The sequence below is a fragment of the Salvelinus fontinalis genome, chromosome 16 (assembly GCF_029448725.1).
Source record: "Salvelinus fontinalis isolate EN_2023a chromosome 16, ASM2944872v1, whole genome shotgun sequence".
NCBI lineage: Eukaryota > Metazoa > Chordata > Actinopteri > Salmoniformes > Salmonidae > Salvelinus > Salvelinus fontinalis.
Genome location: NC_074680.1, coordinates 20079617 through 20107293, shown reverse-complemented (window position 1 = coordinate 20107293; position 27677 = coordinate 20079617). Strand labels below are relative to the sequence as shown.

Below are 27677 nucleotides of genomic sequence, written 5' to 3'. Positions count from 1 at the left end.
CCATGATTTTGCAGTTACAGTCATTTCTGTAACATGTTAATCATCTACTGTGCAGAATATGTGTTAGATATATTTCCTGTTTTAGATGTATAATTTTTGTTACATATATGATATATATGTCCCCGATATTCTGTAATTACACTCATTTCTGTAACATTTTACATCATGTATGTATAATTGAATCATGTAAACAAAGTCTGGTCGGTCCACCCAGAATGACTTTGTTGAATGCATATGAGAGTTCCCTACAGTCCTTTATATGTTAAACAGATCTATGCAGCAAATCAGCCTCCACACACTCACACCTGGGTTCAAACACTATTTGAAATCTTTCAAATATTTTTAGCGTTTGCTTAAGCCTGCCTGCAATGCCGGATGGGAAGGGTTTTGCTCTTCTCCAATTATTCTATTCGTTCCAGTGTGCCAGGGAAGCTAAATCAAGCCCAGATGTAGTATTTTAAATTATTTTAAATAGTACTTGAACCCAGGTATGGTACAGTATGCTGCACAGCTTCACACATCAGACAGACAGTAAACTGATCAGCTTCACACATCAGACAGACAGTAAACTGATCAGCTTCACACATCAGACAGACAGTAAACTGATCAGCTTCACACATCAGACAGACAGTAAACTGATCAGCTTCACACATCAGACAGACAGTAAACTGATCAGCTTCACACATCAGACAGACAATATGCTGTCTATCTTGATCAGACCACAGATAGACAGCAAGGTAGGTGCTGATACACACTTGACTGTTGGTGGTTGGTTGTCAGGCTTCAAAAAGACATCACATCAGCACAATGAGACCAGGGCAGAGGAAGACATCACATCAGCACAATGAGACCAGGGCAGAGGAAGACATCACATCAGCACAATGAGACCAGGGCAGAGGAAGACATCACATCAGCACAATGAGACCAGGGCAGAGGAAGACATCACATCAGCACAATGAGACCAGGGCAGAGGAAGACATCACATCAGCACAATGAGACCAGGGCAGAGGAAGACATCACATCAGCACAATGAGACCAGGGCAGAGGAAGACATCACCTCAGCACAATGAGACCAGGGCAGAGGAAGACATCACATCAGCACAATGAGACCAGGGCAGAGGAAGACATCACATCAGCACAATGAGACCAGGGCAGAGGAAGACATCACATCAGCACAATGAGACCAGGGTAGAGGAAGACATCACATCAGCACAATGAGACCAGGGCAGAGGAAGACATCACATCAGCACAATGAGACCAGGGCAGAGGAAGACATCACATCAGCACAATGAGACCAGGGCAGAGGAAGACATCACATCAGCACAATGAGACCAGGGCAGAGGAAGACATCACATCAGCACAATGAGACCAGGGCAGAGGAAGACATCACATCAGCACAATGAGACCAGGGCAGAGGAACACATCACATCAGCACAATGAGACCAGGGCAGAGGAAGACATCACATCAGCACAATGAGACCAGGGCAGAGGAAGACATCACATCAGCACAATGAGACCAGGGCAGAGGAACACATCACATCAGCACAATGAGACCAGGGCAGAGGAAGACATCACATCAGCACAATGAGACCAGGGCAGAGGAACACATCACATCAGCACAATGAGACCAGGGCAGAGGAAGACATCACATCAGCACAATGAGACCAGGACAGAGGAAGACATCTAATGACTGTACCGGCTGGACGGAACAAGGCCATGGTGCTCTAGAGGACACCAGACAATGCAAAATAAAATGCACACCGCTCTGCTCCACTCTAATGGATACTAATGTTTTAAAAACATATAGAATTTAAATGATTTATTCGGAAGCCCAAACCTAGGGGCATCAAAAAAGTTAGTTAGTTAGTTTGAATAAGACAACTTTTGAAGTCAATGGTGGGCAGCTAGACTGCTACAGGAGCGCTATTGGCCAGAACATTAAATATGCTCAGGCAGTTAAATGCAAACTGACATGTCAAGTGTTCACAACAGCGGCAGTGAGAGGCATTCGAATAGCATTTCTCAACTTAATACAAGCCAACCAAATAAAGGGATCCATTTTTATAATTCATGGTTCAGCACACAATGAATACACTCTCTCCCTCCACCGGTGAATATAGAAGAGGTATACATAAGAAATAAGATTCATCTGTTCCTGGGGATTCTCTGGAGTGCTTTTGAAATGTGATACAGCACAAATAATAAAGGAGGACCTTTACATGAGTGCATTAAATGAGATGGGGGGGCTGAGATCTGTTAAAAAAAATACAGGTTTAAAGCTGGAGCTTTGATTTGACCTCCAGAGTGGAGTGGGGATATAAGCAGCCATGATAAGTGCCGCCAACCCCACCATGCCTCGCGGTCCCGGGTGGAGGAGCAGATCACCGACAAGCCAAACAACATTTATCTCTAGCCATAATTAGAACCTTCAAAACATTTGTCCTCACCTCCACCCTCGCTATTTTATGTTTAAGATTGTCTATTACTGCTTTTGGACTGAAACTCTTTCTATGTCTCTCTCTCTCTCTCTTTCTCCCCCTCTCTCCTCTCTCTCTCCTCTCTCTCAACTCTCTCTCAACTCCCTCCTCTCTCTCTCTTTCTCTCCCTCTCTCCTCTCTCTCAACTCCCTCCTCTCTCTCAACTCTCAACTCTCTCCTCTCTCTCAACTCTCTCTCCTCTCTCTCAACTCTCTCCTCTCTCTCTCTCTCTCTCTCTCTCTGTCTCTCTCTCTCTCCTTCTCTCTCTCACTCTCTCTGTCTCTTTCTCTCTCTCAGACACAGCCTCAGTTCAATATCATAGGCAGCCATTACCTTCCATTTTTTATAATAAATAAATATTAAAATGTTTTTTCCCTCACAGTCCAAGACCAATGAAACACAATATAATAAAGAGATTGAAGAGATATATCCAAACCCACGCCACTGCTGTTGGATCCTGTCATGCCCTGACCTTAGAGATCCTTATTATTCTCTATGTTTGGTTAGGTCAGGGTTTGACTCGGGTGGGAAATTCTATGTTTTCTGTTTCTTTGTTTTTGGCCGAGTGTGGTTCCCAATCAGAGGCAGCTGTCTATCGTTGTCTCTGATTGGGGATCATACTTAGGCAGCCCTTTTTCCCACCATTAGGTTGTGGGATCTTGTTTTCTGTTTAGTTACTGTTGCCTGACAGAACTTTTCGTTTTCGATTTTGTTATTTTGTTTGAGTGTTTTTTCAATTAAAATCATGAACACTTTCCATGCTGCGCCTTGGTCTACTCTTTCTTCCAACAACGAGAGCCGTTACAGATCCACCCTTGAGAACACAAAGTGCATTAGGGTGTGATGATGCCAGAATGAGGCCAGAGACACTGACAGAGAGACAGAGATGATATGGAGATCCTTGGAGAGAGAGAGAGGGGCATCAAGGTGAGGCTGGGCTCATCCCTGTGTGTCTTCACTGCTCAAAGAATCAGCCTTAATCATATCTCTCTGTCCCAAAGCCCCCACAAGCCATACATCGTATCAACTTAATATTGAGCCTACGTGACTCTTTTTCTATACATACAGTATGTTAACACCGACAGTATACATTTTTATGTTGACTATACTCATGCTGAGTATTATAGTCATGGTAGTTATGGCCATTCTCTCTTTTTCACAACTCAAACTGAAATACAAAAGAATATTTACATACTAGAAAAAGCCTGGAATGCAAACTGAATATCACTCTAAAACAATAGTAAAACAGAGCCATATTCAGTTTGGATTCCAGACTAGTTCCTTATGAGAGTCTATAACCCCGCTCTTACTACGGGCTAGGCCGTAGAACTACATATATAACAACATACGGCTGTGGGGGTGTGAATTCTAGGATCTCTGTGGCTCGGCCACCGTGCCTCTGGGTCTTACCTTATAGCCTGAAGACTTGATGTGGACGCCTCTCTTGGTCAGTGTGGACTTCATACGGATGAAGAAGGAGCGTTCTAGAATGTTGTCTGGGGGCAGCAGGGTGGGGCTGGTCGATTCGACTGTGGAGGCAAACACACACACACACACACACACACACACACACACACACACACACACACACACACACACACACACACACACACACACACACACACACACACACACACACACACACACACACACACACACACACACGCACAATTACTTAACATTACTTGGCCAATAAATCTGTGTGTTTTGTAGTAAAGCCCAGGAGAGGTGGGGTGATATTAAAAACTCCAGCTGGTAAGACAAGCTAGCTGTAATAACTTTTCATTGAGTTTCTATCATCTCCCAGGTAACCGTCTAATGGAAAAAGCACACCTAAATAAAAACAACACATTACCAGTAAACAATGTTTTAATTACAGTATGTTCTGTAATAGTGTACAACCTCTGTTAGGTCTAACACCATAACAGGTGAAAACATTTTATTGGAAGTTCGGCGGCAGTTTAAAAGTCAACTGCCTGTTTCTCTTCATTGTAGTGTAGTATTCATTTTCCAAGTACAATATTGCAATTTCATGTAATGGAATACCTATTAGAGTTAACTCAAGTGTATTTTATACTGTATACTGTTAATCTAATTGGAAACAAAGATATTCATCCTTGCTTCACCAATCTCAAGACAATTCTAAACATAGATCATCACATTAAAAGCCCATAACTAATGAGGTCAGTCAGTCTCTTCAACAGAACACAACAAGGATACCTATTAGGTAAAGGTGAAACCGTCTATTTGTCACTCTGTGCTCCTGATCAAGGCTTAATAATCAAATGCATATTCAAAATATTCAATCCATCAGAGGAGATAATATACTGTAGATGTAGACATGCTAGCCCCTCCTGGTCTCCCTGACTGTGTGTGTGTTATGATTGACATTTCCCCTTTGCCTGTGGTCATGAAGCTAGAAGCTGTGAGAGGGGTGGCCCTAGCAAAGATTCAACATCTGCTTGCAAATGTGCATATCCCATAGAAGGATCTAAGGGGAGTGAATAACAAAGCTGTTCAGGTGGTGACAAAGTGTCTATGCTTAAACACACACACCACACGTGACGTTGTCTTACTGGCTCAAAGAGAAGGGGGTTTAGGTGTCCCGAATATTGAGTGGCTTTACACTGCTTCCAGACTGATTCAACAGTCTGGTAGCAGGAGGAAGGCTCCATTGGCCAGGGACACTGAGGACAACTTCCTGGAGAATTGAACACAGACAGACAGACAGACAGACAGACAGACAGACAGACAGACAGACAGACAGACAGACAGACAGACAGACAGACAGACAGACAGACAGACAGACAGACAGACAAACAGACAGACAGACAGACAGACAGACAGACAGACAGACAGACAGACAGACAGACAGACAGACAGACAGACAGACAGTGATATGACAACGCCCAGCTCACAGGCAATTCAGCCATGGACCAGGCTAGGAGATCACATTGAAATGGGATTACTAAAACAGGATACTTGGAAAATCAATTTTTCTGCTACTCTCCATATAACAAGGCTGGAGTGAGGTTCTCTAGAACCGGAAACAACATGATCAGTATGAGAGAGGAGGGTGGGGATGGAGCGATGAGGGAGGGGTGACAGCGAGGAGGCTGATGGGAGGGCGTGGTGGTGGCGGCTGCTGACATTCTCTTATTTTCTCTTCTTTACTGATGAATTAAATGTCATTTAAAATATAACCAGTCCTTTATCACTGGGGAGAAGCCAGAGCCATGTTATATTTAGTCATTTAATTTGTTCTGATTAAATATGAATTACTATGACATTTTTCTCATCATCTAACACAGCAGAATACACCAACAGCGTTTTAATACACTGCATAAGCAGCAGAAGCAGTAGCAGCTCTAAGAGTTTAATTTGCCTCTCTAATCCAATCACATCAACCTTATTTCTCTTATCACAGATTCCCATTTTGAATTAAATGAGCTCATTAGTTTTAATCAAAGGCAGAGAGATCAAAACTTACACTTAAATGCTATAGATCACAGCTGCCAGTCAGCTGTATAGTTCTATATTACTAAAACACAAGATCAGAGCCTCTTAGAACTGAGCATTTTCATAAGGGAAGGCACGAGCCAACCAACCGCCTGGCCTTAAAAGCACAGGAATCTATTTTCACTCTACTGACGTCTAACTAAAGCAACCAATCAGGTTAATTTGTGAGGGATTGGGGGGGGGGGGTGTTTCACCACCTGTGGGCTTCTGTTAGTTAGCGGTTATGATGTGAATGTGAATTATAGACTGGGCAATTTACGAGTCAGACACGTCGGACACCCTTGCAATACTTTCTTCATCAAACTAATGCTAATATGAGCTCTGTTGGAGCATTACTCTGGGTATTAGCGTGTGAGTGGGAGAATTATCACAGATACTTTGTGTTCTTTATAGAGGATAGGGTACCATTTGGGACACAGTGACCAATGAATGGTTTTGACACCGCATGGGAGAATATTGATATACAGTATGTATCTGTTATAGGGTTATAAAACATGGAACACCGTGTTAACATGTAAAAACTATAGAGCGATTACCACCTAACAGTGTGGTTAGGATTCCCACAGTATTACGATCTATGCATGTTTATGTTGATAGTACAAAGAGGGCAAGGCCTACAGCGTGAGAGGAAGTGAATGTAGCCAACCTCATTTAAATGTAGAGTACTAGTCAAACCTAACATCGAGTGCCAGGGAACTTTGGAGTGAAATGTGAAACTAGAAACTTCAAGCCCTGCATCTCATAGAAAAATGACACCTTTTAGAATAATTATTTAAAAGGAAAATGAATAAACATTTGTGAGCATTATTTATGGTTTGGCAAGGGTCTGCTGATCTCGATTAATGAGCCATCTCTGTGTGTACGTGATGAGATTTTAAAAGTATTACTTTCTGTGCTGTGAAGGTGAGTGTTGACCATCATCATTTAGCCCCCCATTGTCCCACTCCTCCCCCTGACAACCCCCGTCACCATCGCCATACCATTTCTACACACCAGGGACAACTCAGAGGAGGAAGCTCCTACAAAGCAAGACACTGCTACAAGCTACATGCTTATATGACTTATAGACCTAAGTGAGGCTCCCCTACTCCGCTTGCTAATATTCCTAATATATTTATATAAATATTAGTACCAATTCAAAAAGTCAAGCATTTAACGTACAGATAAATCAAGATAAAGTGTATGGCCCATGGCTCAGCGTGTCTGTTCTCCATCTCCAGACACTGGGAGGTCCTTGTCTGGCCCTGCGCTGATGAACGAGTGCGTCTCTGTACATTAGTAATGATAGATAATGCACCAGGCCCTGTACTAATTGGAAGGCACTGCTGGCTGGCTCCATATTGAGATGTAGAGGGTGATTTTTCAATACAGCTTGCCCGTCTGTGTGGGAGAGATAGTGTGTGTGTGTGCACGTGTGTGTGTGTGTGCGTGCGTGCGTGCGTGCGTGCGTGCGAGAGAGAGAGAGAGAGAGAGTGTGTTTGTGAGAGCGTGTGTGTATGAGAGTGTGTGTGTGTGTGCGCGTGTGTGCGTGCGAGAGAGAGAGAGAGTGTGTTTGTGAGAGCGTGTGTGTGTGAGAGTGTGTGTGTGTGTGTATATAAGTGGGAGTGGGATGTGAAACATACAGAGAGGGACTTGTATTGCATTGGCAGCTTTAATAATTACAGGGTGACAGGAAAAATGCCGTCAGGCACTGTGTGCCTGTCTCCCCTCATCTAGTCCCAGTCTCTCTGTAGCCTACACTCCCAGGAGATACTATAAATTACTTAAAAACATACATCTAAACCATATTTAATTTCAGGCAGAGTGAAAATAAAATAAATAATAAATAAATAATAATGTAATCATTTCTAAATTTTCCTGTATGGCAAATTCAACAAGATGTCAACTAATAATTGGTGGGAGGGTGACAGTGGAGAATTGCATTTTTTGTTGTTGAATCATGGTCAAAATCATGCTTAGTGTCACGCCCTGGCCTTAGTATTCTTTATTTTTTTAGTTAGGTCAGGGTGTGAAATGGGGAATGTTTGTGTTTTTGTCTTGTCTTGGGTGGTTATATGGTAAAGGGGGTGTTGGGTTTAGTGTATGGGGTTGTGTTTAGTAAATGTGTCTAGGTATGTCTATGGTTGCCTGAGTGGTTCTCAATCAGAGACAGCTGTCTTTCATTTGTCTCTGATTGGGAGCCATATTTAAGGCAGCCATAGGCATTATGCGTTTGTGGGTAATTGTCTATGTAGAACGTTTGTAGCTTTTGTATTGCACTTACGTTTGTAGCTTCACGGTCGTTTGTTGTTTTGTTTCGTTTTGTTATAAGTGTTCGTTTCGTGTTTCTCTCGTCTCTAAATAAAAGAGAATGTATTTTTCACACGCTGCGCCTTGGTCCACTCATTTGTCATATAACGGTCATGACAGAATTACCCACCAAACCGGGACCAAGCAGCGTGGTAAGCAGCTGCAGGAGCAGCGCATAAAGGATTCTTGGACTTGGGAGGAGATACTGGAAGGTAAGGGACCTTGGGCTCAACCGGGAGAATATCGCCTCCCTCGTGAAGAGCTGGAGGCAGCTAAAGCCGAGAGGAGGCGATATGATGAGGCAGCACGGAAGCAAGGCTGGAAGCCCGAGAGTCAAACCCAAAATTTTCTTGGGACGGGGGCTACAAGGGAGTGTGGCGAAGTCAGGTAGGAGACCTGCGCCAACTCCCGAGCTTACCGTGGAGCGCGAAAGTACGGGCAGACACCGTGTTATGCGGTAGAGCGCACGGTGTCTCCTGTACGTGTGCATAGCCCAGTGCGGGTTATTCCACCTCCCCGCACTGGCAGGGCTAGATTGAGTATTGAGCCGGATGTCATGAAGCCGGCCCACGCATCTGGCCTCCAATGCGTCTCCTCGGGCCGGCATACATGGCACCAGCCTTACGCATGGTGTCCCCGGTTCGCCTACACAGCCCAGTGCAGGTTATTCCACCTCCCCACACTGGTCGGGCTACGGGGAGCATACAACCAGGTAAGGTCACACCCTGGCCTTAGCATTCTTTGTTTTCTTTATTATTTTAGTTAGGTCAGGGTGTGACATGGGGATGTTTGTGTTTTTGTCTTGTCTTGAGTGGTTATATGGTAAAGGGGATGTTGGGTTTAGTGTATGGGGTTGTGTTTAGTAAATGTGTCTAGGTACGTCTATGGTTGCCTGAGTGGTTCTCAATCAGAGACAGCTGTCTTTCATTTGTCTCTGATTGGGAGCCATATTTAAGGCAGCCATAGGCATTATGCGTTTGTGGGTAATTGTCTATGTAGAACGTTTGTAGCTTTTGTATTGCACTTACGTTTGTAGCTTCACGGTCGTTTGTTGTTTTGTTTTGTTTTGTTATAAGTGTTCGTTCGTCTCGTCTCTAAATAAAAGAGAATGTATTTTTCACACGCTGCGCCTTGGTCCACTCATTATCCTCAAGACGATCGTGACACTTAGTGTGAGTCAGATTAACTCATGGATACTATGTGTGCAGTTTGAAGGAAGTTGTAGGTAGTTTCACAAACCACTGCTAACTAATGTTAACGCAATGACTAGAGGTTTACAGCTACAACTAGCATGGGCTTGCCAAAATCTTGCACTATCCCTTTAAACGATGGCCAATAGATGCCATTCATCATCATTTAATGCCACTGAGACAGATAGTGGAATGTAACATGTATGAATAAAAAAAAGTATAGAATGCACTCATTACTGTAATTCGCTCTGGATAAGAGCATCTGCTAAATGAGAAAACATTTAAAAAATAAATAAGAATATGTATCATACATGTTGTAGAGCTGTGCTCTCCCTACAGGAGCCCCATGAGACCTTTTAATTGGCACCTCTTAGTTTCTAATACACTATTACAATAATATATTATCTGTTTCCATGAAAATCAATATCGCTCTCCATCATTGTGTGTGGCAGGCCTCTTTGCTGATTTCACAGTACATCTGTAAAGATAAATTTAAATAAATAGAAGCAAATATGCTCAAATATTTTTATTCTAAACCAAGTGATTAAGTTAATTGATGATTCAAAAAAATCTCCATATGGACCATCTCTAATATAGTTAAATGAAGTGGTCATATACCTTGGTTGAAAACACATTTATTTTTTATCTAAAAATAGTACAATAATTTTGTACCAGGACAATACTTTTGTACCAAAGTGATTTCTATATGATATACCCTGAATAATATACACTGAAGTACCACAACATGACTAAACTAGGAACAAGGAAAAATCCTTTAAATATAGTGGCCTGTTTGAAAACTAAACTTCCAACGGTTTTGCCTAAAACATTCTCCAAACCCTCCACTCTGTAGTGCCAATGTGACACCAACAGCATGACAAAACATGAGAATAAATACACTCATAAAGGGTATACTCGTAAATATATATACTGGCCTGTTTGTATTTTCTTAGAAAACTAAACTTCCAATGGTTTTCCCTAAAACATTCTCTAACCCTACTCTCTGTTTAAGAGATGACATATGTATCTAAGCTGGAGACATACCTGAGTCAGCATGTCAGCAGTCAACATGTCAGCAGTCAACATGTCAGCAGTCAGAATGTCAGCAGTCAACATGTCAGCAGTCAGAATGTCAGCAGTCAACATGTCAGCAGTCAGAATGTCAGCAGTCAGAATGTCAGCAGTCAGCATGTCAGCAGTCAGCATGTCAGCAGTCAGCATGTCAGCAGTCAGCATGTCAGCAGTCAGAATGTCAGCAGTCAGAATGTCAGCAGTCAGCATGTCAGCAGTCAGAATGTCAGCAGTCAGAATGTCAGCAGTCAGAATGTCAGCAGTCAGCATGTCATCAGTCAACATGTCATAAGTCAGAATGTCAGCAGTCAACATGTCAGCAGTCAGAATGTCAGCAGTCAGCATGTCATCAGTCAACATGTCATCAGTCAGAATGTCAGCAGTCAACATGTCAGCATGTCAGAATGTCAGCAGTCAGAATGTCGGCAGTCAGCATGTCAGCAGTCAGAATGTCAGCAGTCAGAATGTCAGCAGTCAGAATGTCAGCAGTCAGCATGTCATCAGTCAGAATGTCAGCAGTCAACATGTCAGCAGTCAGAATGTCAGCAGTCAGAATGTCAGCAGTCAGAATGTCAGCAGTCAGAATGTCAGCAGTCAGCATGTCAGCAGTCAGCATGTCAGAATGTCAGCAGTCAGAATGTCAGCAGTCAGAATGTCAGCAGTCAGCATGTCAGCAGTCAGCATGTCAGCAGTCAGCATGTCAGCAGTCAGCATGTCAGCAGTCAGCATGTCAGCAGTCAGAATGTCAGCAGTCAGAATGTCAGCAGTCAGAATGTCAGCAGTCAGAATGTCAGCATGTCAGCAGTCAGAATGTCAGCAGTCAGCATGTCAGCAGTCAGAATGTCAGCAGTCAGCATGTCAGCAGTCAGCATGTCAGCATGTCAGCAGTCAGAATGTCAGCAGTCAGAATGTCAGCAGTCAGAATGTCAGCAGTCAGCATGTCAGCAGTCAGAATGTCAGCAGTCAGAACGTCAGCAGTCAGAACGTCAGCATGTCAGCAGTCAGCATGTCAGCAGTCAGCATGTCAGCAGTCAGAATGTCAGCAGTCAGCATGTCAGCAGTCAGCATGTCAGCAGTCAGAATGTCAGCAGTCAGAATGTCAGCAGTCAGAATGTCAGCAGTCAGAATGTCAGCAGTCAGCATTTCAACATGTCAGCAGTCAGAATGTCAGCATTTCAGCAGGTCAGCAGTCAACATATCAGCATGTCAGCAGTCAACATGTCAGCATGTCAGCAGTCAACATGTCAGCAGTCAGCATGTCAGCATTTCAACATGTCAGCATGTCAGCATGTCAGCAGTCAACATATCAGCATGTCAGCAGTCAACATGTCAGCAGTCAGCATGTCAGCAGTCAACATGTCAGCAGTCAGCATTTCAACATGTCAGCAGTCAGCATGTCAGCATGTCAGCAGTCAACATGTCAGCATGTCAGCAGTCAGCATGTCAGGAGTCAACATGTCAGCAGTCAGCATGTCAGCAGTCAGCATGTCAGCATGTCAGCAGTCAACATGTCAGCAGTCAGCATGTCAGCAGTCAGCATGTCAGCATGTCAGCAGTCAGCATGTCAGCAGTCAACATGTCAGCATGTCAGCATTTCAGCAGTCAGCATGTCAGCAGTCAGCATGTCAGCAGTCAGCAGTCAGCATGTCAGCACGTCAGCATGTCAGCAGTCAGCATGCCAGTAGTCAGCATGCCAGCAACCAGCATGTCAGCACTCAGCATGTCAGCAGTTAGCATGTCAGCAGTCATTATGTCAGCAGTCAGCATGTCAGCAGTCAGCATGTCAGCAGTCAGCATGTCAGCATGTCAGCAGTCAGCATGTCAGCAGCCAACATGTCAGCATGTCAGCATTTCAGCAGTCAGCATTTCAGCAGTCAGCATGTCAGCAGTCAGCATGTCAGCAGTCAGCAGTCAGCATGTCATCACGTCAGCATGTCAGCAGTCAGCATGTCAGCATGTCAGCAGTCAGCAGTCAACATGTCAGCATTTCAGCAGTCAGCAGTCAGCATGTCAGCAGTCAGCATGCCAGTAGTCAGCATGCCAGTAACCAGCATGTCAGCAGTCAGCATGTCAGCAGTCAACATGTCAGCAGTCAGCATGTCAGCAGTCAGCATGTCAGCATGTCAGCATGTCAGCATGTCAGCATTTCAGCAGTCAGCATGTCAGCAGTCAGCATGTCAGCATGTCAGCAGTCAGCATGTCAGCATGTCAGCAGTCAACATGTCAGCAGTCAGCATTTCAGCAGTCAGCATGCCAGTAGTCAGCATGTCAGCACTCAGCATGTCAGCAGTCAGCATGTCAGCAGTCAGCATGTCAGCATGCCAGCAACCAGCATGTCAGCAGTCACCACACCAGCCACCAGCATGTCAGCACTCAGAATGTTAGCAGTCAGCATGTCAGCAGTCAGCATGTCAGCAGTCAGAATGCCAGCATGTCAGCAGTTAGCATGTCAGCAGTCAACATGTCAGCAGTCAACATGTCAGCAGTCAGCATGTCAGCAGTAAACATGTCAGCAGTCAGCATGTCAGCAGTCAGCACGTCAGCATGTCAGCAGTCAGCATGTCAGCATGTCAGCAGTCAGCATGTCAGCAGTCAGCAGTCAGCATGTCAGCATGTCAGCAGTCAGCATGCCAGCCGTTAGCATGTCAGCAGTCAACATGTCAGTAGTCAGCATGTCAGCAGTCAGCATGCCAGCAACCAGCATGTCAGCAGTCAGCCTGTCAGCATGTTAGCAGTCAGCATGTCAGCAGTCAGCATGTCAGCAGTCAGCATGTCAGAAGTCAGCAGTCAGCATGTCAACAGTCAGCATGTCAGCAGTCAGCATGCCAGCAGTCAACATGCCAGTAACCAGCATGTCAGCAGTCAGCATGCCAGCAACCAGCATGTCAGCAGTCAGCACACCAGCAAGCAGCATGTCAGCACTCAGCAGCCAGCATGGCAACAGTCAACATCTCAGCAGTCAGCATGTCAGCAGTCAACATGTCAGCAGTCAGCATGTCAGCAGTCAGCATGTCAGCAGTCAGCAAGTCAGCAGTCAGCAGTCAGCAGTCAACATGTCAGCAGTCAGCATGTCAATAGTCAGCATGTCAGCAGTCAGCATGCCAGCAACCAACATGTCAGCAGTCGGCAATCAGCAGTCAGCATGTCAGCAGTCAGCATGTCAGCAGTCAGCAGTCAGGAGTCAACATGTCAGCAGTCAGCATGTCAGCAGTCAACATGTCAGCATGTCAGCAGTCAGCATGTCAGCAGTCAGCATTCAGCAGTCAACATGTCAGCAGTCAGCGTGTCAGCAGTCAGCATGTCAACATGTCAGCAGTCAGCACATCAGCAGTCAGCAGTCAACATGTCAGCAGTCAGCATGTCAGCAGTCAGTATGTCAGCAGTCAGCAGTCAACATGTCAGCAGTCAGCATGTCAGCATGTCAACAGTCAGCATGCCAGTAGTCAGCATCTCAGCATGTCAATAGTCAGCATCTCAGCATGTCACCAGTCAGCATCTCAGCATGTCAACAGCCATCATGCCAGTAGTCAGCATGTCAGCATGTCAACAGTCAACATGCCAGTAGTCAGCATCTCAGCATGTCAGCATGTCAGCAGTCAGCATGCCAGCAGTCAACATGCCAGTAACCAGCATGTCAGCAGTCAGCATGCCAGCAACCAGCATGTCAGCAGTCAGCAGTCAGCAGTCAGGAGTCAACATGTCAGCAGTCAGCATGTCAGCAGTCAACATGTCAGCATGTCAGCAGTCAGCATGTCAGCAGTCAGCATTCAGCAGTCAACATGTCAGCAGTCAGCGTGTCAGCAGTCAGCATGTCAACATGTCAGCACATCAGCAGTCAGCACATCAGCAGTCAGCAGTCAACATGTCAGCAGTCAGCATGTCAGCAGTCAGTATGTCAGCAGTCAGCAGTCAACATGTCAGCAGTCAGCATGTCAGCATGTCAACAGTCAGCATGCCAGTAGTCAGCATCTCAGCATGTCAATAGTCAGCATCTCAGCATGTCACCAGTCAGCATGTCAACAGCCATCATGCCAGTAGTCAGCATCTCAGCATGTCAACAGTCAGCTTGCCAGTAGTCAGCATCTCAGCATGTCAACAGTCAGCATGTCAGCATGTCAACAGTCAGCATGCCAGTAGTCAGCATGTCAGCATGTCAACAGTCAACATGCCAGTAGTCAGCATCTCAGCATGTCAGCATGTCAGCATGTCAGCAGTTAGCATGCCAGCAGTCAACATGCCAGTAACCAGCATGTCAGCAGTCAGCATGCCAGCAACCAGCATGTCAGCACTCAGCAGCCAGCATGGCAACAGTCAACATGTCAGCAGTCAGCATGTCAGCAGTCAACATGTCAGCAGTCAGCATGTCAGCAGTCAGCATGTCAGCAGTCAGCATGTTCGCAGTCAGCATGTCAGCAGTCAGCATGTCAGCAGTCAACATGTCAGCAGTCAGCATGTCAGCATGTCAGTAGTCAGCATGTCAGCAGTCAGCATGCCAGCAGTCAACATGTCAGCATGTCAGCATGTCAGCAGTCAGCAGTCAACATGTCAGCAGTCAGCATGTCAGCAGTCAGCACGTCAGCATGTCAGCAGTCAACATGCCAGCAGTCAGCAGTCGACATGCCAGCAGTCAGCATGTCAGCATGTCAGCAGTCAACATGTCAGCATGTCAGCACTCAGCAGCCAGCATGGCAACAGTCAACATGTCAGCAGTCAGCATGTCAGCAGTCAACATGTCAGCAGTCAGCAGTCAGCATGTCAGCAGTCAGCATGTCAGTAGTCAGCATGTCAGCAGTCAGCATGCCAGCAGTCAGCATGTCAGCAGTCAGCATGTCAGTAGTCAGCATGTCAGCAGTCAGCATGCCAGCAGTCAACATGTCAGCATGTCAGCAGTCAACATGTCAGCAGTCAGCATGTCAGCATGTCAGCAGTCAACATGTCAGCAGTCAGCAGTCAACATGCCAGCAGTCAGCATGTCAGCATGTCAGCAGTCAACATGTCAGCAGTCAGCAGTCAACATGCCAGCAGTCAGCATGTCAGCATGTCAGCAGTCAACATGTCAGCATGTCAGCAGTCGGCAATCAGCATGTCAGCAGTCAGCATGTCAGCAGTCAGCATGTCAACAGTCAGCATGTCAGCAGTCAGCATGTCAGCAGTCAGCATGTCAGCAGTCAGCATGTCAGCAGTCAACATGTCAGCAGTCAGCATGTCAGCAGTCAGCACGTCAGCATGTCAGCATGTCAGCAGTCAGCATGTCAGCAGTCAGCAGTCAGCATGTCAGCAGTCAGCATTCAGCAGTCAACATGTCAGCAGTCAGCAGTCAGCAGTCAGCATGTCAACATGTCAGCAGTCAGCACATCAGCATGTCAGCAGTCGGCAGTCAACATGTCAGCAGTCAGCATGTCAGCAGTCAGTATGTCAGCAGTCAACAGTCAACATGTCAGCAGTCAGCATGTCAGCAGTCAGCATGTCAGCATGTCAACAGGTCAGCAGTCAGCAGTCAGCATGTCAGCAGTCAGCATGTCAGCATGTCAACAGGTCAGCAGTCAGCAGTCAGCATGTCAAGGTGCATCCAGCAGAAGCTCTAGATGAAGGCAACATGAGGCGCGCTTACAGGCAAATAACGTAATATTAATAAATGCAGCAGATCAATTAGGGAATAAAACTGAAAAGCCCCAAACAGTGAATGATAATTAAATCCAGAGTGTAAACACTCTTTAAAAGTGCTCTAATTGACCAAGTTTTTTCTCAAATTGACATATGTCCTTTCAAAGGAATGTATTATTCTAATCAGGGAGCTATGGTGGCTGCCATATAGTAGTCAACGTGAATGAAAAAAGACCAGGGGTCTTGTTGTTGACTAACTAACTACACTTTTTTTACAAGAGTCTATTCAAATGTATAAAGGCTAAATGAGAAGCTTGCCGGAAGAGTTTGGTCATTCAAAAAACTGAAGATTAAAGTTTTTAGATACCCAGGCCACACCTGCTGGCTGTTGAAAATATCAGACTTGACTTGTGATATTATGAAGACCCTCCATACAGTGATTAGAGTTATCCCAAACCTAAAGATGTCCATCTAGATAAGTTAAGATAAGATTAACTTTTTTGTCCCTGAAGGGACATTTGTCTTGGACATTCAAGACAAGGCCTGCAAATGATGACTCAGACAGTGTTCTCCAAGAGAGCTCCTTCCTGTCCCAGTGTATACACACTGCCATACCCAGTGGTCAGCTAAGCCCATGTTCCCCTAGACATCCCCAGCCCGGGCCCATCCATTATTAATATGGTAATGGAGGTGACGCGGTGACACGGCAGGCCAGTTGTTATCAGCTGCAGGTCACTGTGGCCCCATGTCCATGCTGAGAGGTAGACTGAGTCCCAAAGGGCACACTATTCCCTACTTTTTACCAGAGCCCTATCGGAATATGTTGTCATTTGGGACACAGACGTGATCTCACCCACCCAGGAGAGGAGCAGAGTGGACAGTTCTGTTCTGTTATTGTTCTGACTTTGCTGCTTACGTGATTTGAAATGAAAGAGAGACGCTGAGGTGAGGTTGAGATGGTGGGTGTCAGATACAAAGCTCAACAGTGTAAATGCAGGTGTGTGTGTGTTTTTTCTTCTTATCTCTGTTATCTCTTATTTCTGGATAAGATTCCCTCATGATAACAGCCCACCCTGAGTGTGACATCACAGTGCAGGGGGAGGTGGTGGAGATGGTGATGGTTGAGCGTGTCCTGTCATGGCTGCATGTTACGAGGTTGCTGGCCCGCTGCTAATCACTGGTAGCCTGGTTTAACCAGACTGAACGCCGGTTCAACAGTGAAACATAGTGAAATCAGTTTGGATGCCTGGCTAGATCACAGGGAGGTGGAGGGAGATTGTACTTGCTCAGACAGAGTAGGCGTACAGGACGGAACAGCAATAACACTTGTCAAGACAGAGACCCCAGTCACAACTAATGAACAGGGGACGATAAACAGAGACAGGGCTGCCATGCTACTTACTGTGAAGTGCCTAGTACAGTACTGGCTATAGCAGATGAAAAATATAGAGATAGCTAGGGATTTGTATTTATTTATGACTGTGAAAACTCTTCTGAAAACTGGTGTGCACATTTCCTGCCATTTAAGTTGATCAATGTTCTGCTGCTGAGGAAACATGTATAATAACGCTGGAGAGTGGACTGGACTTCCCTCATGACTGAGTCAGAAGGAGAATAACTAGGTCAAAGCTTGAGCTGCAGATGGTTGGTCTACTGGTGTGATAATACTAGATATCAAAAAGTACAAGTGAGGTATTAAAAGGATAATCGCATTTGTCTTTATCTTAAAACAGAAAAAATGTATGTTAATTAATAAACAAATTAATACACCTAAAAGACTCATACAACATGTAATAGAAAGAGGCTCAGTCACTGAATTCTAAAGGTCAATGTCGGGAACCAAACATGGAAATGCACTTTATGAATCGACGGCCCCTAATGGCATTCTAATTTGGAAGAAAGCCCTCAAAGCAAGTTGATAGATATTGGCATATTATTTTAGCCTTCCCCTCTTTCTTTCTTTCCGCCCGCCGCCCCTCCCCGGTCAAAGTCCTTTTCTTTAATCAAGTTGCAGGAGAGACAGAGAGCGCTCTGCACTGGGGGCTCGGAGGTTGCAGATGGCTGCTTCACTCCAAAATGTTCAAGCTTCACTGACCCATTTCATCAGCTCTGTCAAAGCCTTGCACTGATACATGTTGACAACATTAAATCTTAAAAATGGAAAGAAATGAATTAATATGCAAATTCCATCAGCTTTGTAATAAAAATGTCCTTGACAAAACAGAGAACACCACCCCCAGAGGAATATTGTGAATTATCCTAGCTCCGTTGTTCTATAAGTTAGTCTGAGGTACACAAGTCCTCCAGGAAATCAGTGTGGATCTGACTGGGAAATAATTATGAAGGAAGAACAAAACACTAGCAGGTTGAATGAATGGAACAACATGGGGAAAGGCCTGGTACTCTTTGTTATTCACTTTGAATTAATAGAATTACTTTTCCTTTCAGATCCATATACACCTAAAAATCAACACATCCCTATCACACCACGATGTGTGTGTGTGTGTGTGCAAATGTGTGTGTGAGAGAGAGAGAATGTGTGTGTGTTTCAGAGTGAGTGTGTTGCACACATACAATTCAAATGTTAGGCAAGTGCACAAAGGACACTGTGGTGACAAGAGACATTTTCTTATTCTTCATGAGCCGCATCAGTCTACGGGGATCTTACAGGACAAAATGACCCATTCAAACGTAGCAGGTGGCTACAGCCAGTTCTCAAGTTGAATTAGCTGAAATATGAGACCTAATTATCTGTGGAGAACCAACGCAGCACAACAAAGGAGATAACCTTACAGTTTGAAGGACCAATGATTCATTAAAACGAACACCTCACCTAAGTTGGCATCTGTGGATAAACGGACCGGTGTCGGTGAAACCCTTAGTGGAATGCCAACCATTGACTAACACACTAATAACATTCACAGGGTTAGGTTATGTCTGTACGGCTGATAACTGGCAAAAAGATGCCAGTGACAAAGTAAACAAAGAAACATCTTTACAAGGTCACAACATCCTTGTTAACTAGAATATAAAAAGAGAAGCTACTGTATCATACAAAGTAATCCTTACTGTGCTTGACTCCCAATAGATCACTTCTCTTTCCATTTCACCGCTGTCTTTAGTCTGCATATTACCATGACATTATTGTATATCTTGTGGCTTTGTACGTCACTACGCAGGTAAAGCTAAGGAGATCATAGGGTTTTTCTGGAGTTAAATGTGATTTTTTTCTCCACAAAATAGACAGATGTGTATTATTAATGTATGTTTGTGTTGGACACTGCTTTATGCAGTGTTTGTTCCCCTTCTTTTAATGGTCTTCTGAAGACTACATCGATTAAGGTGGAAGAGAAAGACTGGATGAAGGGGTAGACAGTAGGGCTGCATCCCAAATGGAAATCTATTCCCTTTAAAGTGCACTACTTTTGACCAGGGGCCATAGGGAACAGGGTGCCATTTGAGATGCAAGGAGTGTTGAGCGCTTGCTAGCTAGCACACAAATCTGGGCTTCTTTTCTACATTTAAGATGCAGTACATCATTACAGGAGTCTTATGGGAACAGACTCCACACACCATCATGCAATTATGAATATTGACATCCCATGTACATAGTCAGTCTCGCCAATGGAAAATATTCTGATTCAATTAGATAAAGAGTAGCTTTCATTTTTACGCTATTAAATTAGGATCTACATGTCAACTGTCTGATAACAAATGAAATGCAAACTGCCTGAGAATTGGATTGTATTAATGTATGTGTACACAGAATACGTTTTCTTGCAACACATATGATAATCTTACGATTGTACCAAACTGTCGTGACACCGTTGACACTTTGCTCTGGGTTTGAGCTTTAAGGTGCTATATATCTGTCAGTTCAGGACCACTAAAGAAATATTGTGTACATTTTATATACTGTATGAGTATGAAGAAATCAGTACAAAATACCCATACTAAATGTAATTGCTAAACTCAAACTAAACTAAAGTAATTCTATATTGTGCTTTAGTTTCAGTGCCCACAACAAAGTGCTTTTTATGGAGGAAAGGGTTGATTGACATTTTTAAAACCCCTTGACATGTGCCATCTCTGTTTCGAGAGGGCCACTCGTTGCATCAGTCCTCTCAACGATAGACCAAGCTTTCTCCTCCGTTGTCCTTTTCCCCACTCCCCCACCCTTATAGCCTCCACCCCTCCACTCCCTTTCTCTACTAAGCCCCTCTACTTCGCTTTTCTCTCAGCTCTCTCTACTCTCTTTAATTACCCTGCCTCATTCTCTCCCTCTTTTTACCTCCTCTCCTTCTCTCTCCCTCTACTCCAAACTTTCACTTCTTCTCCCTCCCTGCAACAGCTCCCAGCCAACCCTGGAAGATCAGAGCAGCTGTAAAATAATGAATAATGTGCCATCCTTGTGGGGCATTACTTGTGCACACAAACCTCAGCCCAGGCATACATCACTCGCCAGGTATTGTCAGTGAAAGTTTAATTGCATAAACACTCTGTAACTGTCCTGTCATATTTCTTGTCAGCCTGGATTCTCTCTCTGGACTCACTATCTCACAAAACTATAATTGAATTGCTACCGAATCACATCGGTGCTGAGGGGAGAGGGGAGACCTTATGAATAGAATTTGTTTCCTATCAGCAGGTTTGACAAATTGTGCCATGAGGAAAAGCAGGAGTGATAATTTCCCAGTTTATTGGGAGTAGACATCTTATCTACCACCTGCTCTTATAAGCACCTAGTTAAACAAATATAATATATATATATATATATATGAAATTTAGGCCCAACAAAAAGCAATTAATCTCGGAGTGTGAGCAGTCTAAATAGTACACAAAGCTGCAAATAAGCCATTATTTACTCCTGTGAGTGATCTAAAATATGTATTTAAAAGGGGTGCCAGAGAGGTGAGTCAGATTTTAGAGGCTCCTTTTCTATGAATAAATGCCTGAGAAACACAGTGACCCATCTTGCATATAAGAGCTCAACAGAATACCAATGCATTCCTACCCACTTAGACACAGTCATTCAGAAATCCCAATATTTCATGTCTGATAAGCTAACACTCCCAATGTATAATTCTAGAAGGCCATTATGAGTGAGGAGTTGGTAGTGGAGTCATACAATATGTTATTTGCTTGTGTTTTCTGTCAACATGCTTTGTATTTGATATTCTGCCTATACTCAAAGAGACATGGTTTGTCATTTCCACAAACTGGAAAAATAACTAAATTGCTTTTTTAAACAGAGCAAGGCAGAGTGACTGCAATGGCTTCTATTTTGTTTTCCCTTTCTCTTCCTGGAAGGAAGTTTTTTAAAAACTCTGTCTTAACAAGCTATCACTTATCTGACCAGGTATTTATTTTATACAGAGCAATTATATGACAATACCTAAAACAAAGCAGAATATTCAGATTACACAATAAAGCTTTGTCTACGTAGGAAAACAAAGCCAATATATAAATATAAATAATAAACAAGAGGGTCTCCACTCTCACAGGGTATCATTATACTAAACCGTTTAACATCAGAGATCTGAACTCCAAAGTGGCTTTTCCTCCTGTGTGAAAACATGTGGCATCTTTATCAAAAGCCTTTCCCACAAAGCACTGCAGCACTCTCTGTTCCTCTACACTGCATGGGAACAGAGCAGTGTGGTAATGCCTTGCGCCTACAACACTCGGCTGATAAAAAGCCTTTTCTGACAACCTTATCAGCCAAATAAGCTTAAATAAAACCGGCTTTTAATAGTCAGGAGACTGCTTGATCCTGTCTTTGTCTTTCAAAGCTCTGATACCTTCCTTCTCCAGTGATCTTGTACTTTCTTTGAGACAGAATTTTCAATCTTGTAGGCCAGCTAAGCTGTCATTAGTTTCTTTGTTGCTCCTTAGGGATTGTTTTGCGTATATAGGCGCTGAGCCGAGCGGTTTGATAGCTGCTGGGAGCGGCTGAAATGTACAGATGTTTCAAAAGCGTTTATTAGTCCTTTTACTAATGTGGGAGATGAGAGTTTGACAGTTTTCCCTTTTGGAGGGGTTACTGCAGTTACCATTGTCTTCAAGTACAGTCAACTAGTTGTCAGAGGTGTCTGTCGTACCCAGACACACTCTAGATAATACTAAATAATTGGCTGCACCTGCAACCTAAATAATTATATATTTGGGTTTTTCACGCTCAACAGTTTCACGTGTGTATTAAGAATGGTCCACCACCAAAAGGACATCCAGTCAACTTGACACAACTGTGGGAAGCATTGGAATCAACATGGACCAGCATCCCTGTGCAACACTCTTGACACCTTATAGTCCATGTCCCGACAAATTGAGGCTGTTCTGAGGGCAAAATGGGCCGCAACTCAATATTAGGAAGGTGTTCCTAATGTTTTGTACACTCAGTGTATATTTTTCTTATAAGAGCTCTTAAATGTTAATCAAAGCCTTCAAACGTGCATATTTAATGATCACATTTTATCATACTATAGAGCACCATCCCATGAGGAAAGTAACATTTCAGAGGACTGTTGACGAGGGTTCATTTGATGAATAACCTAGGCAAGAATAAAAGTAATAATTCATCAATACACACTAGTTACATGTCTAAAGGTGTGGTGTATGAATAGTCTGGGTTAAAACTAAATGTATAACCATAACAGAAAATACAATATATTCTGTGCTTTGTAAGGAAAAATACAGTAGATAGTGAATATTTTTATGAAAGACTTGCTGCCAGACGAAGGCTAGCTATGATTGATGGGCATTTTTATTTATACATTTTTAAAAATCAAGTTATGCATTAGCAAGAGGTGTAATTTAAGGCTAAAGCCCAACACATCAGATGATGAAAAAACATTTGCCTTAGCGATCAAGGGAGCCGGGTAGGCCTTTATTTACGATGCCTAGTTCATCAACACCCACACTGATGCTTTGACAGAGAATCTATCTGATGGACTGATAGGTACTTTCTCAATTGCCAGTAACTTATGACTTTTCCCCTGCAAGAAGAAAATGAACAGGTACTGTATTCTGACTTTTACCCTGTTAGAAGCTTTATCAGGTTTGAATTATGAAACCAAGGGAAAATGATTCACTCCACCTACAGTACAAGCCTTGTTCAAACGACAGTAGAACTGTGCACCAACCTCAATTCACATAGGTAGTTATATTTATTTAATATATTTAGGCAAACCAACCACTTTCAATACAACATGCAATCCCAGTTACACTTACAGTAGTAAAGACAATAGTGCGATATAGGTTGTTTGCAATTCATTCTTACTTGGTTCTGGAAATTGCATGAATAAAATAATATATTTCAATATGCATTACCCAGTTCTCTTTGCCTTTAGTTTGTTGGAATTACGACAGCATGTTTGTGCCGTGGGATCACCAAACAGTTGTTCTGAACAGTCCACGTCTGTGCCCCAAATGGCACCCAATTCACTATCTAGTGCACTACTTTTGACCCGGACCCATAAAGGCACATAGGCAATAGGGTACCATTTGGACCGTAACCGCACATATCTCAGAGTCACAGGAAACTAGCAGCAATCCCACTTCCTATCTTATTATTGAAAATAACCGACATGAAAATCAAGCTCTAAATCCAGAAATCTTTGTTTCAAATAATACATATTGGACAGCAAATATCATATTCCCTGGGGAGTACACAATACACCACATTTCCATAACTCCATTCTGAGCAACATAAGCACTGTCCGCTTTATTTAACTAGGCAAGGCAGTAAAGAACAAATTCTTATTTTCAATGACGGCCTAGGAACAGTGGGTTAACTGCCTTGTTCAGGGGAAGAACAACAGATTTGTACATTATCAGCTCGGGGATTCGATCTAACAACCTTCCAGTTACTAGTCCAACGCTCTAACCACTAGGCTACCTGCCTCTGACCACTAGGCTACCTGCCTCTAACCACTAGGCTACCCGCCTCTAACCACTAGGCTACCTGCCTCTAACCACTAGGCTACCTGCCTCTAACCACTAGGCTACCTGCCTCTAACCACTAGGCTACCTGCCTCTAACCACTAGGCTACCTGCCTCTAACCACTAGGCTACCTGCCTCTAACCACTAGGCTACCTGCCTCTAACCACTAGGCTACCTGCCTCTGACCACTAGGCTACCTGCCTCTAACCACTAGGCTACCTGCCTCTAACCACTAGGCTACCTGCCTCTAACCACTAGGCTACCTGTCTATAGACTGACTGTATCTATAGACAAGAGAGAGGGGACATCACAACAAACACTGATGTTTATTTCATTGAAGACATCCTCGCACTGACAGAGAGACAGATGAACAAAAGGCTGGGGGTTTGCATTCTCAATCAGAGAGAGACAACAACCAACGAGGGGTGATGCTGCTAGGATTTTACATTCTCATCCAGAGAGAGACGTGAGAGACAACAACCAATGCCGGGTGATGCTGCTAGGTATTGCATTCTCAATCAGAGGGAGAAGTGAGAGAGAACAACCAACGCCAAGTGATGCTGCTAGACAGAGCTGGAATGAACTGGGAGGGGATCCACTGTCACCAGCCACTAGCTACAGTATTCACCATTAAAACTAGTCATGTTAAACTTTTCACAACACCTGCGAACATACAGCCCCTCTACGTCTGTGAAATGTGCCCTTCACATATAGCCTAGGCCACAATACGACTGGTCTGGTTTTGTCTTTCCATCCACACCACCAGAGACCAAGACCAATAAGGACTCTTGGCTACAGGACATGTAAAAGAGAGCAATTTCACCAGCAGACTATAAATGAGGCAGGTGGGATGGTAGATACAAATCTGTGACAGCTGCCCCTGTGTAAGAGTATCACATCTGAGCACACATGACCCCAACACAACCAACCTGCCAGTCCTCCACCCCAAACCTCCGTCCTCTACAGCACCTGTCAACTTGGCTGCATATCAGACCCCGGGCCTCTTTGACTTCCTCTACTCCAGCACCAGTCAGCCTGGCTGCATATCAGACCCCGGGCCTCTCTGACTTCCTCTACTCCAGCACCAGTCAGCCTGGCTGCATATCAGACCCCGGGCCTCTTTGACTTCCTCTACTCCAGCACCAGTCAGCCTGGCTGCATATCAGACCCCGGGCCTTTCTGACTTCCTCTACTCCAGCACCAGTCAGCCTGGCTGCATATCAGACCCCGGGCCTCTCTGACTTCCTCTACTCCAGCACCAGTCAGCCTGGCTGCATATCAGACCCCGGGCCTCTCTGACTTCCTCTACTCCAGCACCAGTCAGCCTGGCTGCATATCAGACCCCGGGCCTCTCTGACTTCCTCTACTCCAGCACCAGTCAGCCTGGCTGCATATCAGACCTCGGGCCTCTCTGACTTCCTCTACTCCAGCACCAGTCAGCCTGGCTGCATATCAGACCCCGGGCCTCTCTGACTTCCTCTACTCCAGCACCAGTCAGCCTGGCTGCATATCAGACCCTGGGCCTCTCTGACTTCCTCTCTGGCTGACTGTGGCTGGGAGCGACGGTGTGAGAGGGCGGGTGTGTGCGTGTATGCATGCTTTATAAGCAGCTCCAGCAGGTCTATCGTGGCTGGGAAGGTGAGGACAGGGCCAGGCTCTGGCTGCATATCAGAAGACGCTAGCTCCTCTCCTCTCCTGGCTGACAGAACAGGTTCCCTTCCTCTCCTATTCCTCAGGACAGGAGCTAATACAAACGCGCACGTGCATAGAAGACCATTCTGAGTACTGCACAATCTATACTTTTTACATATAGTCTTTAAACTAGGCCTCAAACTTCAGCTTGTAAAAATATATTCTAATATTCTCAAATCACTTCAGAAGTTTTATTTAAATGTAGCTGATATTAAAATATGAGAGATATTAATGCAGAGGATGAGATGTATTTCACATCAGGGCAGTGAGCTCTTATGCTGTCACTCAACTCTTCCATTATCTTCATTTGATCATGCTCTATTGTAAACAGCACATGCACCTCATCTAGTCTTAGTTAGAAAAGTCATTAGAAAAGTCTAACAATAATAGTCTCTGATGGCTCAATGTGTACTCTGAAAAATCCAATTAAACTATGAGAGCACGCTTGTTTTAAAATGGCTATTTTTTGCTTTAGCATAATTATTTTGCAATATAATAATTGAGAGAAAGTTAAAGTGGTTTAACACTGTATTATTAGCACATAGGGTTGATTTAATATATTCTAGTACATCAAATCAATAATAAATATTGTGTGAATTTGCATGATTAGTGTATGCCTATAAAGTTATACTCTTTTCTGACTGAGATATGTTTATTCACATACCAAGGTGATGCTTATTTATAAAACCCTCTTAGGCCTCACTCCTCCCTATCTGACATATCTACTGCAGCCCTCATCCTCCACATACAACACCCATTCTGCCAGTCACATTCTGTTAAAGGTCCCCAAAGCACACACATCTCTGGGTTGCTCGTCTTTTCAGTTCGCTGCAGCTAGCGATTGGAATGAGGTGCAACAAACACTCAAACTGGACAGTTTTATCTCAATCGCTTCATTCAAAGACTCAATCATGGACACGCTTACTGACAGGTGTGGCTGCTTTGCGTGATGTATTGTTGTCTTTACCTTCTTGCCCTTTGTGCTGTTGTCTGTGCGCAATAATGTTTGTACCATGTTTTGTGCTGCTACCATGTTGTTGTCATGTTGTGTTGCCTTGTTATGTTGTTGTCTTAGGTCTCTCTTTATGTAGTGTTGTGTTGTCTCTCTTGTTGTGATGTGTTTTGTCCTATATTTTTATTTTTTTTTATTTTTTGAGGCCTTTTGTCTTTTGGTAGGCCGTCATTGTAAATAAGAATTTGTTCTGAACTGACTTGCCAAGTTAAATAAAGGTGACATAAAAAAATAAAAAAATAAAAGGTGAAGAACGAGTTGCCCCCAACTCAGACCCTCATACCATGACTTAAGATGGGGTTGTGTGTGTTATATGTGTGTTTGAAAGGAAGGAGAGAGGGTTGACAAAGGTAGATTCTGGGGCTCTTGGTAAAGAGCTCTATTTACATTTCAAATGTCACATGCAGCAGACACCTGTTAAAGGTTAGAGTAGGATCCACACAAATCAAAGGTTTAACCTACCGGGATAGGAGTTCATGCAGTCCACACACACGCACGCGCAAGTGCACACGCACGCAAGTGCACATGTGCCGCACGTAAAGACACACACACACACACACACACACACACACACACACACACACACACACACACACACACACACACACACACACACACACACACACACACACACACACACACAGCACATATACACACACCACTAACACATACAGTATACACCCCCCCCCCCCCCCCCCCGCCCCCCCCCCCCAGCCCATACGGCTCTACTGCCCCAAGCTTCTGAGCAGCCCTGTCCTTGGAGAAAGTAATTATAATTGTCCCTTAAATTACATAAAACTTAGATGACAATAAACTCAGGTAACTTCATAATTATGATAAACGTGTACAATTACAAATAATTATTCACAGTCATTGTGCTA

At 44.1% G+C, this 27677-nt stretch overlaps 1 protein-coding gene across 1 annotated transcript in view; it reads right to left on the bottom strand.

Moving 5' to 3' along the window:
- Positions 1–27677, bottom strand: part of LOC129812496 (neuronal PAS domain-containing protein 3-like) — a 61048-nt gene that overhangs the window by 28820 nt on the left and 4551 nt on the right. The window contains exon 3 of the mRNA XM_055864114.1: positions 3888–4006. Within this exon, the coding sequence (XP_055720089.1) occupies positions 3888–4006 (119 nt within the window). The remainder of the gene's footprint in view (positions 1–3887; positions 4007–27677) is intronic.